At 45.4% G+C, this 15,113-nt stretch overlaps 1 protein-coding gene across 2 annotated transcripts in view; it reads right to left on the bottom strand.

Moving 5' to 3' along the window:
• The window catches only part of DERA (deoxyribose-phosphate aldolase), an 87,925-nt gene that overhangs the window by 62,221 nt on the left and 10,591 nt on the right, over positions 1-15,113 (bottom strand). The window contains exon 2 of one of the 2 annotated variants that reach the window (XM_006261022.4): positions 1,187-1,284. The exons of the other annotated variant lie outside the window; for it this stretch is intronic. Coding sequence (XP_006261084.1) covers positions 1,187-1,284 — 98 coding nt within the window. The remainder of the gene's footprint in view (positions 1-1,186; positions 1,285-15,113) is intronic. 2 annotated transcript variants of the gene reach the window in all.

Genomic DNA, 15,113 nt, shown 5'->3' with positions numbered 1-15,113 from the left:
TGCTCCCTATGTACTAAAGGTGGAGCCTGGGACCCCATCCCTGAAACATCTCTGCCTGAACTCCCTCCTGCAGCCCCAGGGCTAGAGTTTAGGAAAGATTGCTTTGGAGTAACTAAGGGAAGAACTTGGCTCATTGGTTCCCAATCCCCACTAGTGACCCAGAATCACATGTGGGAAGCCCACTGCTATGTTGGGTGCACATGTTTGCTGGACCACACAGCGCTAGGGAAGCACTCCTAGCCAGTGGCCTGAAGAGGGGAATATAATTATCTAATCAATTATGACATAATAATTAATACAATTGTAACATTTAAAATATTCCTAATTCATTTATATTCGTTTTTAAGTGGGGTGCCACTTGAATCTGAAAAAATGTGAAGGGGTACCTCAAGTCTAAAAAGGTTGAGGACCACTGCCTTATCACAACCTTTCAGTGGGTGAAATTCTGCTCACCAATACAACTTCCACTGGAATCTTTGAAATCTGTGCACGTATTTGAAAGAAGAATTTGGCCAAGTCTCATGACAATTTTGCACCCACTTAGTTTTCTTTTTACAAGACCCAGTTATTCAAACTGTAGAAGAGTTGCAAAACATTTGTTATTACATGTGACCCCATGGACACCAATGGAACTGCTCAAATAAGGATTGGTTTCCAGGCACAAGGGTGGCAGAATTGAGTCCTAACGCATGTATATCCTTGTTTCTTCATAAGAAGCCCCACAGAAAGATGTTAATTTTGAGACACAAATAACAACTGGTTAAGCAAAATTGCATAAAGCAAAGGACAACTATCGAGGTAGGTCAAACTTGACAGGGACCACGATCATATCTTACAGCTTTAAAATTAAAAAATAAGATGACTGAGTGTAGAGGGGGTCTGTCTGGGAACCAGAATGAATGTGCTGGGATAGTAATATACAATTTAATCCACTCATGAATAAAGATGCCTTAAATTCATTTGTGGTTTTGCCACTCATGAGTTATCAGGTTTTTAACTTGTTTGGATAAATGTGTCATCTTATCCCAACCCATCATCATCAAATACAAATTATTAAAATAAGACACTGACAACCACAATCTTTTAAGTTTACATGCATCTTGAACAAAATTCAATATTACAGCCTAGAGAGGATGAATGACTGCTTTAAAAATACAGGAACAGAATGCTTAAAAAGAGCACTTACTTGCCAATCCTTTTTCACAGTTCTCCGTTTCTGAATTTGTTCTGCATGCCTTATAATGGCAGGTTGATTCACTTGCACTTTTGAGATGCAGCCAAGGTCTAGGGGGAAAAATCTGATTTATTTTGTGTATATTTAATATATCTAATGGCATTTTAATAGGAAAGTTGCTTCAAGTCCCTTGAAGGTAGCTTTGTGGTGGCATGCGCCTTTAACGGCTTAAAAGCATTTGGCCAATACCAAATATTACAAACCCCAAAGCCTTAGCTAATGTCAAAACATATTCAAGGGAAAGCTATGTGAAGCCAATGTTTGCACAGACTTTTGTTTCCCATAGAAATAAAAGTTAACTTAATGCTAGTGAAAGATGCTACTTTGCAACCGATTGAATCACATAAAAGGTCTATACCAGGGTAGTCAAACATCCAGCTCTGTCATCAGGCCCATGGTGCTATCCCCGAGTTTAAGCAGATCCATATGGGGCACAGCACCCACAGACAGGCCCAGGGCAAGCACCACACTTGGTGCCCGTTTACAGGACTGCACTGCGTGGGTAGACACAGGAGCACAGATCCCAGAGTGGCTGGAATGGGCACCACATGCGGCAAAGTCCAGCCAGGGATGTGTAGTGTGGATCGTAGACCAGTTGGACTGTACTACCTGTGACACCTGCTCCAGCTGCTCCAGGATCTGTGCCATACATAGTGTGGGTCTCAGACTGGCTGAAGCGGGCACTGAATCTAGTATGCTAGAGGAAGAAGGAGAGGCGATCTGTGGGCTTGATCTGGCTCACACACCAGCCTCCACTCATCTCATCCACACAGCCATATGAGTTTGACATCCCTGGTGTATGCGCAATGCAGCCTTCAGTTAACCACTAATGTGCTTCCCTAACCACTGACTTCAACAAATGACTGGTAAGAATTAGATAAAATTTATTTAGCCTTCGGTTGTTCTACACAGGCTGATAGACATTACTGATTGTAATGGCGTCCTTTTTTCTTCTATGCAGACACTTGTCCACTAGGAATTGCACTCACTCCTTGCATACTTTCCACCAAAGCTACCACATAGTCTCAAGATGATGAAGCATTTGGATCACTGTTGTTCTGGATTAATTTGAACTAGTAAAGTAGAAATTTGGCCCAGTATTATTACCAATTTCCAGAACCATCAAGTCTTTGGGAAATGTATATGAATGCACACTGATTAGCCCAATACAATAAAATGCCAAACAATTTTCTTAGAGGTGTTGAACATTTGTAATCCTTGGAAGAAAGCAAGGGCAGAACATTTAAAACTGAACTCTGATCCTGATAGCCTACAAGAGAAGATCTGGTTCAGATTTACAGGGATGCTGGACACCCTGCAAACTCCAAATGAAGTCAATGGGAGCTGCATGCTTCTCAGTACTCTGACAGGTGCAAACTGATATAAAATGAACACCAAAAACCAAAGGCACCCAAAAAATGGCCACCTTTGAAAAGGTGGCTAGGTAGCAAACAATAGAGGAGGGCATTGAAAACATTTCTGTATTTTTTATTTTAAAATCTTTCCTCGTTTCAGCTTGGATTAGTGTTCATTTCTATACAAGTCCTCTCAATCATGTATGAGCTGATGATAGAACTGAAGATGTGAAGATAAACCTTGTCTGTTTTACTGTTTTCAAATCATGAGATTTAAAATATTTTAGTTAAGGCATTATTTTCCTACTTCAGATGTTGCTGAGATTTACTAGAGCCTGGATGCTCAATCCCTGGCCCATAAATCAGATCCAGCCTGTAGAGCCATTTCATCTGTCCTGTGGGACTCCCCAAAGTCTGGAAATATGGTAGTGGGGGAGCGGTGGCAATTAATACTGCCACAGCTCCACCACCACCAAATTTCTAAGCCCCACATGGCTGGACCAGCCCTGGCCAGGCCAGTCCTGCATGAAGAAATTGGCCCCCAGAGTGATGCAGCTTGACTGTGCCCTGACTGGGCCATTCCCGTGCAATTGGACTGAGCCCCAGCTGGGCCAGCACCGTGCACCCAACTGGGTCCACAGACTGAATCCAATCTGTACACTGACCTGGAATACTCATCCAGCCTTTTGTCATTCCAGGACAAAAAAGTTTGGCACAACTGAATTAGAGGATCAAGGAAAAAACAAGCGACTGGGAGATTAACTAAGAGTGTTGGGAAGGCAGGAGAAAGGCAAGAATCTAAGTTTTGACTGTGGTAATTGGCAAACTATATCTGCAGAGAGTAACCATCTTGCAAAATTTAACATTGTACCTTGCCAACATTTTCTTACTTCCATGTATTTATTTATGGCTAATTCAACAGGTAACACATACAAAAACAAAACAAAAGCAAAAACCAAAGCACTGGTCACAGGCAAAGTTAACATGTGCATCAGACAACAGGTCATTAAAAATATGAAGCATTTCTGTCGGGGTTGTGGCAATGTTCTCAATCTATACCTATCTGTAAAGTGTAATAGCAGAACCTCAGTAATTACTCATTTGCAAACCTACACAGTCTCTCTTAAATAGAGGTATCTCAGCCTACATCTTTACAAATCTCTCATACAGTTCTGTAGCTGCAGCCCTTATTATTTGTGGCTGGAATTTTTCTCCCTTTTACAGTTTCTGACTTTTGAAAAGCAGCTGGAAGACATTTGAAAATGAACATAAAAGTAGTTTTACAAGATGGCTGCTCCCCAGGGAAGACCTTTGAGTCCTCTACAACAAAACTCCACTGAGACCCCTAAAGTGATCAGTGTATAGGGCATGTTGCCTCCCAGAAGCCATTATGTACAATGTTTGACTACGTCTACAGAGAGGAATTAAATAAGATCTGTGACTGAGCTGTGATTCTCCTAGTATGTGCCAAGTGTTCAGGCCGAATCATTAGACCCTACTACAATTTATCAAGAGTCTTGATAACTTTAGCACCCTACCGGGTGCAGAGTAACCTTTCAGCCCCACTGGAAGATTTGATCAATTCATTTAGAAGTTCAGTTCCTCACCTGAAGTGTTTTAACCCTTCAGAAAGTGCCAGTGGCCACAGTTACTCTGGCACTAGAGGGAAACAATGAAGGGGCTCTCCCTATAGCAGGGGTGGGCAAAATACGGCCCACGGGCCAGATCTGGCCCACCAGGCCTTTCTATCTGGCCTGCGGGGCCCCTAAAAATTTTAGAAAATGACTATTTATCTGGTTCTGACTGGCTGTCAAAGATGACAGAAAGCCAGAGGTAATAAGACCCAGCAGAAGCCAGCAGCAGGACCCAGGAGCAAGGCCAGCCTGGCCCTGCCCCCCCCAGCCCCCTCCCACCCCCACCCAACGGGAAGCCTCTGCCTGCTGCCACTTTCACTGCTTCCCTGTCCGCCCACTGGCCTCCAGCACCACATGGCCCCCAGCTGCATCGCTGGACCATGGGAGCATGGGGCCCGTGCCAGTACTTCAGGGTCAGGAGCGGGAGGGTGTGTGTGTGTGTGTGTGTGTGTGTGTGTGTGCGCGCGTGCGTGCGTGCAGTGCGGGAGGGACAGGGGGTGTGTGTGTGTTCATAGGGCAAGTCCCACACACATACGTCACCATACACATGCACCCACATCCCCCTCTCACTGCCACACCCTCTCACACGCTCCAGCCACCTTCCCCTAGGGTTACCATATTTCCAGGTCCAAAAAAGAGGACGCCTGTCACCAGGAGGGGGGGTGGTCAGGGGGAATATGATGGTGAGAGGGGCAGTGGCATGCCAGTGCCCTGCGCCTGCCCATTCTGTTGCCCCTCACTGACAAGCCACACCCTTCCCTACCCTGCTGCTGACCCTCACTCTGAATCCACTGACCCCAGCCCTGCCAGTGCCCCTCACTCCCAAACAGCAGTACTCTGCCCCCCACCCCTTGCTGGTTCTCCTCACTCCCAACCTGCAGCCTTCTGGCACTGCCAATGTCCTGCACACCCAACCCACACTCATCCATCCTATCTCTCATACCCCTCAATCCTGATCCACAGCCCCCTGCCCCCCTCCCAGCCCTGGTGGTGCCCCTCACTCCCAACTTGCAGCCCCTGCCACGCTAGCTGTGTGGGTGCCCCGCACTCCCAATTTGCAGCCCCTGCCCCCCCAGACCTGCCACTGCCCCTCATTACTGACCTGGAGCCCCCTCCTCTGCCACCCAGCCCTGTCAGTGCCCCTCACTTCCGACTTGCAGCCTCTGGCCCCCCAGCCATGCTGGTGCCCCTCACTCCTCACCCACAGACCCCTGCCCCCCAGCCCTGCTGGTGTCCCTCACCCCCAACCTGCAGACCCCTGGCACTGCCAGTGCTCTGCGCACTCAACCCACAGTTACCCCTCCCATCCCCTGTGCCCCTCATTCCTGATCCACAGTCCCCTACCTCCCCAGCACTGCCAGTATCCCGCACTCTGGAACTGCAGCCTCTGCTCTCCAGCTGTGCTGGTGCTCCTCACTCCTGACCTGCAGACCCCTGCCTCCCTGGCTCTGCTGCCCAAGCGTGCCTGCTCTCTCTCTCTCTCTCTCCCTCTCTCTCTGCATTTACCTGGCTTGTCTGAGCCCGTGTGAGGAGCATGTGACCTGTGACAGCCAATCACCTTTCCCACTGCTCTCAGCCAGCCCCAGAAAGCAGCAAACCCAGACATTTGTTGTTATTTTAAAAACCTGCCCGGATGCAGCACAGGGGTCCATAAAAGATGACATGTCCAGGAAAACCTGGCCGTATAGTAACCCTACCCTACCCCCCACACACACACATCCCCCCAACAAACTCCATATTCACCCACACCCCACATATCCACATGCTCCCTCACCCCACCCCCACACCTGTCCATTCTCCCATAAAACTCCCCCACACACCCACACCCTCCCCCGCACCCCACATACCCACACACCCACAGCCCCCCACAAAATGACCCCTCCACAATGTACAAGAGTAAGACTTCATTTTAAGATATTGTATAATCATCTCTATGTACACTACACAAACACATGTAAATCAGGAATATATTTTTTAAATCAAACTAATGAATGTTGTACTTGTTTGATTTTTACAATATAATTTGGTATTTTTCTGGTTCTGAGATGGCAAAACCCCTTACTGAAAGGAGTATTTCTGGGGGCAAGGGGAGGGACTTCTGGTGGCTAGGGGGCAGGACTTCTGGTTACAAGTTGATAACCAGGGGGCAGGACTACCCATGAGGCCCTCGACAGATTGCCAAAACTTGGTAAGCAGCCCTCCTCCCAAAATAATTGACTGCCCCTGCCCTATAGCCATGAGTGCCCTGATCTTTTATATTCTTTGATGTAGGAAACACATCTGAAAAAAGACAGTTGAAGATATCTGGCAGAAAACTAACTTAATATCATTTCTCCATAGACATAAAAAGTCCATCTGTAACACCATACAACTTTTTATAGAATAGTAGGAAAAATAGGAAGGATTTTTCACATAGGAACACAGAACTGGAAGGGAACACCTGGGTCATCAAGTCCTATCCCCTGCAATGACAAGCAACCAAACACAAGGTACCCACTTTTGCCTCTCCTGAACACTGCAGCTTAAAAATAAACAAAATTTTAAAAAGCAAAAAAAACCCTACTTCATAGCACATTGAGCATCTTTCATCTCAAAATACCCCAAAACTGTGCCACAAGAAAGCAGGAGATCACAGGACATCATTAGTGCCTTGGGTCCCTGCAAAGGCAGGAAATTTATGGGGTAATGCATGCACAGATGGTCCTAGGAAAAAAACCAAATCCCACATTTGAAAAGGTGATGATGAAAAGGGAGTAATCTGTCTTTGGGGAAAGTTCCTTCTTGAACCCAAATCTGGAGACTGGTTAAACTCTGAGCATGTGGTGCCAGCCAGGCACCTGAGGGGTTCTGAAGTACCTTTCATAGCATGAGGTATCCCAAGCCAAAGCTTTAGAGGAAGGTAAAGAACCCAAGAAGTTAAATAATATATTCAAGACAAAAAAATATTTTCCTAGTCTGTCTAGGAAACCAGAAGAAGTCCTGAAGAATGGAATGAATTCAGTATAATATGGGGCAACAACTATTTGGCTTCAACTTCCTTACCTGAACATGCACAACTCTAAGACTTCCTGTGATCCAAACTAACCCATATCCTCAAAGTCAAAAGTTGCCTCAAATAACTTGGAATATTGTCAGGTTATCATCCCAATGCATACCTCTCTAGCTTCAGCCTCTGCCTCCAGATCCTGCCCTCACCATCAGTGAAGTCCTGAAGCCTTCCCTGTACCACTAGATATCTCCCACACATATAAGCAGTCCCCATGGTGAGCAACCCAATCATGCAGATACGGAACACATAAAGCAAATTACTTGTTTTAATTACTGCCACTAGAAAACCCCAATCCAATTTAATTTATTCATGAATAATTTGTTTCTCTTTTGATCTTGTATCAATATTATTCTTTAAGTCAAACAGCTAATTCTCCTTCCCTGGCAGTCACACACAAAATGTACTTATAAAGAATAGTTGTATCCACTCTGAACTTTGATTTTGCTAAGCTAAACAACATAAACCTGTTAGGGTGACAATATTTGGATCTTAGGGAGCACTGGATTTGCAGCAGAATAAAGGCTTTACCTGTGGCCTAGCAAAAGCTGCTAACCACAAGGCAGAATGATAGCTAAGCCAGCTATTTGCTTATGCTAAGTAACCATCTTAACTGTGTCAACAATTTTCAAGTGAGTCTGTGTGTTGTAAATGAGGTGAAACTTTAGGAATGTGGAAGATAGTACAACTTGGGACAGAAAAACAGACTGGAATGTGAAAAACAACACGCAATTGGTAACAGAATCTGAGATGAACATATGTGAAAAGGTGAATGGTGATTGGTGAAGAAGCCTCTAGAAGCTTCCAGGTTTTGGTCAAAGTCCACCCATTCACTGAAGAAGAGGAGTCAAGGTCTTAAACATGTGCTATTAGCAAAGAGGCATGTAAATGAATGAAATGCATAGGCAATTCCATGCTAATGCAACAAACATTAAAAAGAGGAGGAGCTTGAGATAGGAGGAGAGATGGGCAGAACGTAGGAGGGGCGAGGGTGGACTGAATGTTAATGAGCATGAATCAAGGTGTGTAAAATGTGAAAAAAAACTATTGTTCAGTGCAGGTCCCCCGGTTCACGGGCTGTGTGCCTGTGAGGGACCCTTGTCTGAAGCTGACTCCATTCTGAATAAAGCTGTTGCAAGCAATGTGTGCTGGTGTTTGCTCCCTGATTGCTCTGGCTAATGAGTAACAGGATCCATGGGCAATTGGATCGTCGTCTCCCTAGTCGCTGGGTGCCACATGGAGTTGGGGTCTAACAAAACCCTTTAAATTTTCTCTTAGAAAGCAGAAGTAATAATAATACTTATCTGTTTTTACTAATGTATCACCTAATGCGTTGTAGAATTGTATTTGCCTTTTTCTCAGCTGTATTGACCTGGGAGCTAATGGTCATCCAAAACCACCCAGAACCCTCCCCCAAAAATCAACTCGTACATTCAGGACACTCTTCAATTTACAGGCCTCTAGGTACTAGTGGAAGTTCCCAATATCAGCTCTGAAGTGCACAACTTTGCATGTTTTACTACTCCATTTCATATCATTTTTATTATTTCAATCCACAGGGTTCAAGGAGCTACAGGCTACCACCTGACCCGGAAGCAATATAGTTGCAATCATGTGGTGATGTACTCAGGCCAATTAATAGTTTCTGGTGGTATGTGAACATGGCTATATTAATTAGCTCAGCTGAGAGACAAAGCTAATTAGGTTGGGCAAAGTGCCACAGTCCCACTACCTCCCAAGCTGGAAGCAGCACAGCCGCATTTACACGGCACTGAGCCCAAGCTAATTAGCTCTGCTTCTCAGCTGAGCTAATTAGCCTCTCCACAAAGCCACATGGAGGCAGTTGCAACACAGAACTGGAAGTGGTGCAAGTAACTTCTAATTCCAGAGGCTTCTGCAGCATCTGGGAATGTCACAGATTTTGCTCCCATAAAATTAGTCACTTAAGCCCTTTGTGATAGTGGCTCTGGTACTTTGGAACATAAGTCAAAGAGATTTAGGTTCTTAAATCAGTTTTGAAAATGAAACATTATTGCTCAGATTGGATCAGCATCTTTAAAATATGAGCCAACAATACTGCCTGCGAGATCTTACAGACTAATATTAGACAGGCAGCAAAGTGTACAGGTAATACAAAATTGTTTAAAAAAAAGGTCATGGGACGAGAGATGTGGTAAAAAGGATAAAGGTTATGGTAATAAGCAGGCGCAGATGGGGACTTCTTGCAATGCAGATCCTTTGTTCAAGCACACATCACTTTATTAAAGAAGGGGTGGAGATGAGCAAAAAAGTATGTATTAGAGTAACTGTCTCTAAATAGATTTGTAAAGTGCACCATGTGGAGGGGGGTCTCACCAGACCTTTAAACATAAAATATCTTTATTCAGAGTCGTTTGTCTCAGTCCTTGCCTTTAGTCTATTAAAATTCAGAACAGAACCATTATTTTAAGCATATTTTAAGCATAACTGTTTGTATTGGAGTCCCCCCGCACCCCCCAGCTTTATGATTTAGTGTCTGACCAAGGAAAACTATATTTAATTAGGCTCATTAACCTTGCAGTGTGAACACTTTTTTTTAAAATAAGTCATCTGCTAGTCATCTGTACAGTCATGTGGCTTCAGGGATAAAAGTAATTAAAGCAGTTACACTACAGTTAATTAGCCAATATTCTGTAATCACCCTTAAATTTTACTTTTTTCCCCCTCTATAGACACTTGAAAACCTTTCAAAACTGTATTTAAAGTTTTAATAGGAAAAAGAATCCCCTTTGAATTGGCAGAAAAAAATCCAACCATACTAAGCTATTCCATCAGCAAACAGTAAATACAAACTGTTTCTGTATTCTTGTCTTTAAAATATCCAGGAGGCCTAACCTACTCCTTATAATGAAGATTTGTTTCTGATTGGAATATGGATTTTCAGGGGGACATTGTTTTGGGCAAAGGAGGATTAACCTTCTGGACAGGTTAAATTAATACTTAAAAAGAGTAAGTATTTCCATAATTAACTAAATGTATGGGTCAAACAGGCATTAAACCAAACAGCAGCCCAAAGGCATTTGAACTGACCCTCTGGGTGCATCCCTACATGCAGCAGTGCGTGCTTACAGCAGCAAAAAAGTAGCAGCTCCCACGTGTGTGCTTTCATGTAGGGCAGAATGCCCTGCTTTTGGGAAACTGCTATTTCCCTGCTCCTCCCAGCTTCCGGGATGCTAGAGGAGCCCTGGCAGAACTAGAGGACGGGAGGACTGAGACTGTCTGCTGGTGCATGCTCCTGTTGCATGCTCCATGCCACGTTTTTTTGCAGTTGGTTTTTTTTTTTGCTACCAGGATTTTTTGCTCAGTCACTTTGGAAATATTCTATGTGCAGTCTTGTCAGCATGTAGGATCTGATAAAGGAAAGATCATGCCTAGAGCCAAATAGTAGCCAAACTTATACAAACATCTACTGACTCAATGCAGATATTTATCAAAGGTTTATATTTTGCCAGACTCTGGAGAGGTTTTCAAAGGGATGGAAAAAGACGTCTTAACAAAATGGCCACATCTTTGCCAAACATGAAGTCCCTGAACAGAAGCACAGGGGTGCTAAATACTTCTCAATGAAATAGGCCTCTAACGTTTTGTTGGGTTTGTTTGTTTTTTACTCATGTCAGCAAAATACATCTTTCTTCCTCACCTCTGTTTAGGAAATAGGTGAACCATGTTGATTTAAACTTTCCAAAAACATTCAGCCTGGGCCAGACACTTAACATAGAAAACCTCAACCTAAACGGTTAAAGTATATGATATAATACAATATGGTAGAGCACACACAGTAGGATGCAAAAGTCAGGTGGGTGAACTGTCCAAACAACCAAAGCCCAATTGTTTAAAGGAAGATAAAGCATAAACCCCAAATTAGAAACCACAAGCCAGTTTCCACACATTTGTAACATTAATTTACAAATTACAATAAAACTTTAGCTACTTAGTTTTCCATGCAAATGGTTTGGAAACCCCATCTATAATTAAAAATATTACTTTAAAACATACTGAATATCTCTTGGATAGATAGTTCATACTTCCTTATTCCACATTGCTTCCAAATTGCTAGGCTGAGTAAAGGGAGGAGATTCACTTCTTCCTAATGCTAACCTTCAAGACGGCTATTGGCAAAACAATAGTAATAATTCCATTTCAAAAGAAGAGTAACATAGTAATTGAAGCACAGGATTTGCAGTCTCTCACTGATTTGCCAAATGACCTTGGCTTAATTGGGTAGGCCAAATTCTTCATACCTGGGTTCCTAAATAAGCAGTCTGGCTTTTGAAAAGGTAATGGGCACCCATATCTCCCACTGATGCTAATAAAATATATGCCATGGAAAGACAACTTCTATACAGATTTCTATATAGACATTGGATATATGGCACACAATAACCTGCCTGACATCTGACTCCCCGGGTAACTCTTCACTTTTACCTGGCTGCTACATCCCCCTCCACCCAAGCCTGTCTTTCACTCCCTGACACCTCAATTTATATTTTCACCGACTGGCTTCCTTGCATATCAGCCCAGCCTCTAGCTTCTTTACTATTCATTCCATCCAGGAAGAGTGCACTGTGAGAGCCCGAAGGGCACTCACCGGGGGCGCGTCCCCAACCAGGGGCATGGACCGCATTGCATTACAACATCCACTCTACGATGAGAGCTCTCTATCCTCACCTGCTTGGCTTTACCTTCTCAGGTGAAGTGGACGAGTTCGGCCTGAAGCTCGGCCCGAGGGCAGGATTAGAGACCAATGATCTAGTTGTCTCAATGGGACCCCAACTTGATCCTGTACAACGGCGCCAGGTAGAGGCCCTAGTAAAAGAGTTTCACAATGTCTTTAGCAAGAACCCTGGGTGTGCACGGGGGATAACCCATTGCATAATTACGCCCCCAGGGCAAGTCGTCAGGGAAAAATGGAGGAGGAATCCCCACTGTAGGCACGAAGCCATTTGCACCGAGTTAGCCAGAATGCTGTAACGGAATAATCCAAGAGTCGCATAGCCCCTGGCGAAGTCCCATCGTGGCAGTTAACAAGCCCGATGGGTCCTAATGATTATGTATTGACTTTAGGAAGGTGAACGCTATTTCCAAGTTTGATGCTTTCCCAATGCCCAAGATCAGAGAACTTCTCGAGAGAGTGGGGCAAACCCAGTTTATCTCTACCCTAGATCTGTCAAAGGGATATTGACAGGTATCATTATGAAGAGAAGACAGGGCTAAGACAGCATTTGGTACCCCGTGGAGTTTATATGAGTTTAGAAGAAAGCCCTTTGAGCTGCACGGAGCAGCCGCTACCTTCCAACAGTTGGTTGATTGGGTACTGGCCTTGCACCAACAGTACGCAGCCGCTTTTATAGACGACATCATCATCTATACCCAGGGGTGGGAAGAACACCTCAGGGCGGTGAGGGCAATGCTGCGTGAGCTATGCCAAGTTGGTCTAATGGCCAAACCAAGGAAATGCGTCCTGGGCAAGGCAGAGACCAAGTACCTGGGATTTTTGCTAGGGCAAGGACAAGTCCGATCATTAGCTGACAAGGTAGAGGCCTTACACCAGTTCAAGCCACTGCAAAATCGTAGGCAGCTGAGAGCTTTCCTGGGGTTAGCAGGATATAACAGGTGATTTATACCCAAGTTCACTGACATCACCGCTCCTCTCACTGACCTGTTACAAGGAAAGAGAGGAGGTTCTCTCCTATGGAACGCAGAAAGCACACTCGCCTTTGAACGTACCAAAAGGGCCCTCTGCCATGAGGCGGTATTAGACACCCCAAACTTCGAGTTGCCTTTCACCTTACAGACAGACACTTTGGAGCAGGTGTTAGGTGCTGTGCTGTCCCAGGAAATTGAGGGAGCCTCCTGACCCGCAGCCTATGCCAGCCGAAAATTAAATCCACAAGAAAGAAGGCATGCTACTATTGAGCGTGAGTGCCTCACCATAAAATGGGGCATCCAGTACTTCTGGTACTACCTACTGGGGCGGGTGTTCACCCTTATTACCGATCATGCACCCCTAAGGTGGCTGAAGATTAAACAAATGGACAATGCACTCATTACCTGATGGGCTCTGGCCTTGCAACCTTTTAATTTTAAAATCATGTATCAGCCAGGAAAAACTAACACAGTGGCTGATTTCCTTTCAAGATGCCACAAGAATGAAGACAGAACAGAGAGTGGGGTGGCGAATGTGGATCCTGTCATACCAAAACCCCAGGACGTAGGTGCACCTAATGGTGAGTTAAGGGGGAAGGTATGTGAGAACCCGAAGGGCATTCACCGAGGGTGCATCCCTGACCAGGGACATGGACCACATCACGTTACAAAGTCCAATCTACGACGAGAGCTCCCTATCTGCACCTGCCCGGCTTTACCTCCTTGACAGGTGAAGCGGATTGGGGCCAATCCACAGCATGGGCAATATCTGGAGGCTGGGGGCAGAACAGGGAGAGGCCGGAGAAGGATGGTGGAGGAGGAGAGAAGAGGAGGCTGGGAGCTGGAGACATGGGGCAAAATAGGAGAAGTTTGGGTAAGACTCCGAAGAGGTGGTGGCACCCTCGCCGCAGGAGTGAAGAGGAGGGTGGAAGAGGCCAGGTGCTGGAAAGTGGATCAGGGAAACACCCTGGAAGTGGTGGAGGCAGCGGATCTGCCCGAACTGCTCACCGCAGGGGGGTTTTTTCCTTCTTTTTTTTTCCCTTTGATGTCTCCCCGACAGTTAGAGAGCCCAGATCAGGGCCAGGCATTCTCCCAAGAAGAGAAGGGAAGCATGCCTTCAGAGGGGCTCCACAACTGAAATGGGGGCAGGCAGAAAACCCCGAGCAATGAGAACCACACCCTTTCCCAGCTGATTGTTCTGGAGGGAATCCCCCTCAAGTGGCGCATGCTGACAATTAAGCCTATTGCAGTCTTGATTCAAAGTATCCAGGAGGAGTCCAGAGTGGGGAAGTAAACCACTGAAGACTCCTGGGGTAACGGCCCCAGGCAACTGGAACCAGACCTTGAAGACGCCCAGAAGAAGAAGAGGGCAAAGATCATAGGACTTCAAAGAAAGAAAGAAAGAAAGAAAGAAAGAAAATGAGAGAAAGTAGAAAGATTGGCTCTAAGCAGGTCCTTTCCTCGATTTTGGTTTTGGACTTTGGGCACTGGGGGCAGCCCCTACGATTGATCTGGGCATGAGACGGGTAGTCACCACCTCCCTTTTGTGAATCTCCTTCTAACATCAAAGTTGTGGCAGATGAGAAATGAAAGGGCATCAGATCTCACCCAGCTCGACCGTAGGGGCGCAGCCACCCAGAGGGGCCAGTGAATGTCAGCAGGATGTAGGGGTACACATCCATATACGGTGACTGCCCGACATGTACACACCAACTACAGATGCTTTCTTAGCCTGACAAAGGGTTTTTAAACCCAAAATCTTGCCAAGATATATTTCTCCAACTATTCAGTTGGTCTAATAAAAGATATCAGGTTGACCCAAAGAATCTTGTCTGCCTTGTGTATGTTAAGGCAGAACGAGATGAATGCAGCAGGGATGGTAGCCTGTAACAGGGGGCCTTCCTGGTGCTGGTTAGATCTTGGCCTGCCCACCTGTTTCTGGGCCAACCACCTGCCCCTCTTTTTCCTGCCATGCCTTGATGGAAAACTGATTCAGATGTTACCCAGGTGGGAGGCTGCCCATTTAGGCCCCTGATGTCTAGGGGTGACATCCGTTCCACAGCTTTGTACCTACCCTACACTGTGGCCCATGCCTCACAGATGGCATCCCAGGCAGCTAAGCTTACTTGGAGCCTCACAACTCCACTGCAACCAGTAAT

Source organism: Alligator mississippiensis, chromosome 4 (genome assembly GCF_030867095.1).
Source record: "Alligator mississippiensis isolate rAllMis1 chromosome 4, rAllMis1, whole genome shotgun sequence".
In the NCBI taxonomy this organism is placed as follows: Eukaryota; Metazoa; Chordata; order Crocodylia; family Alligatoridae; genus Alligator; species Alligator mississippiensis.
Note: the sequence above shows the minus strand (reverse complement) of the source record. Positions and strands in the feature narration are given on the sequence as shown.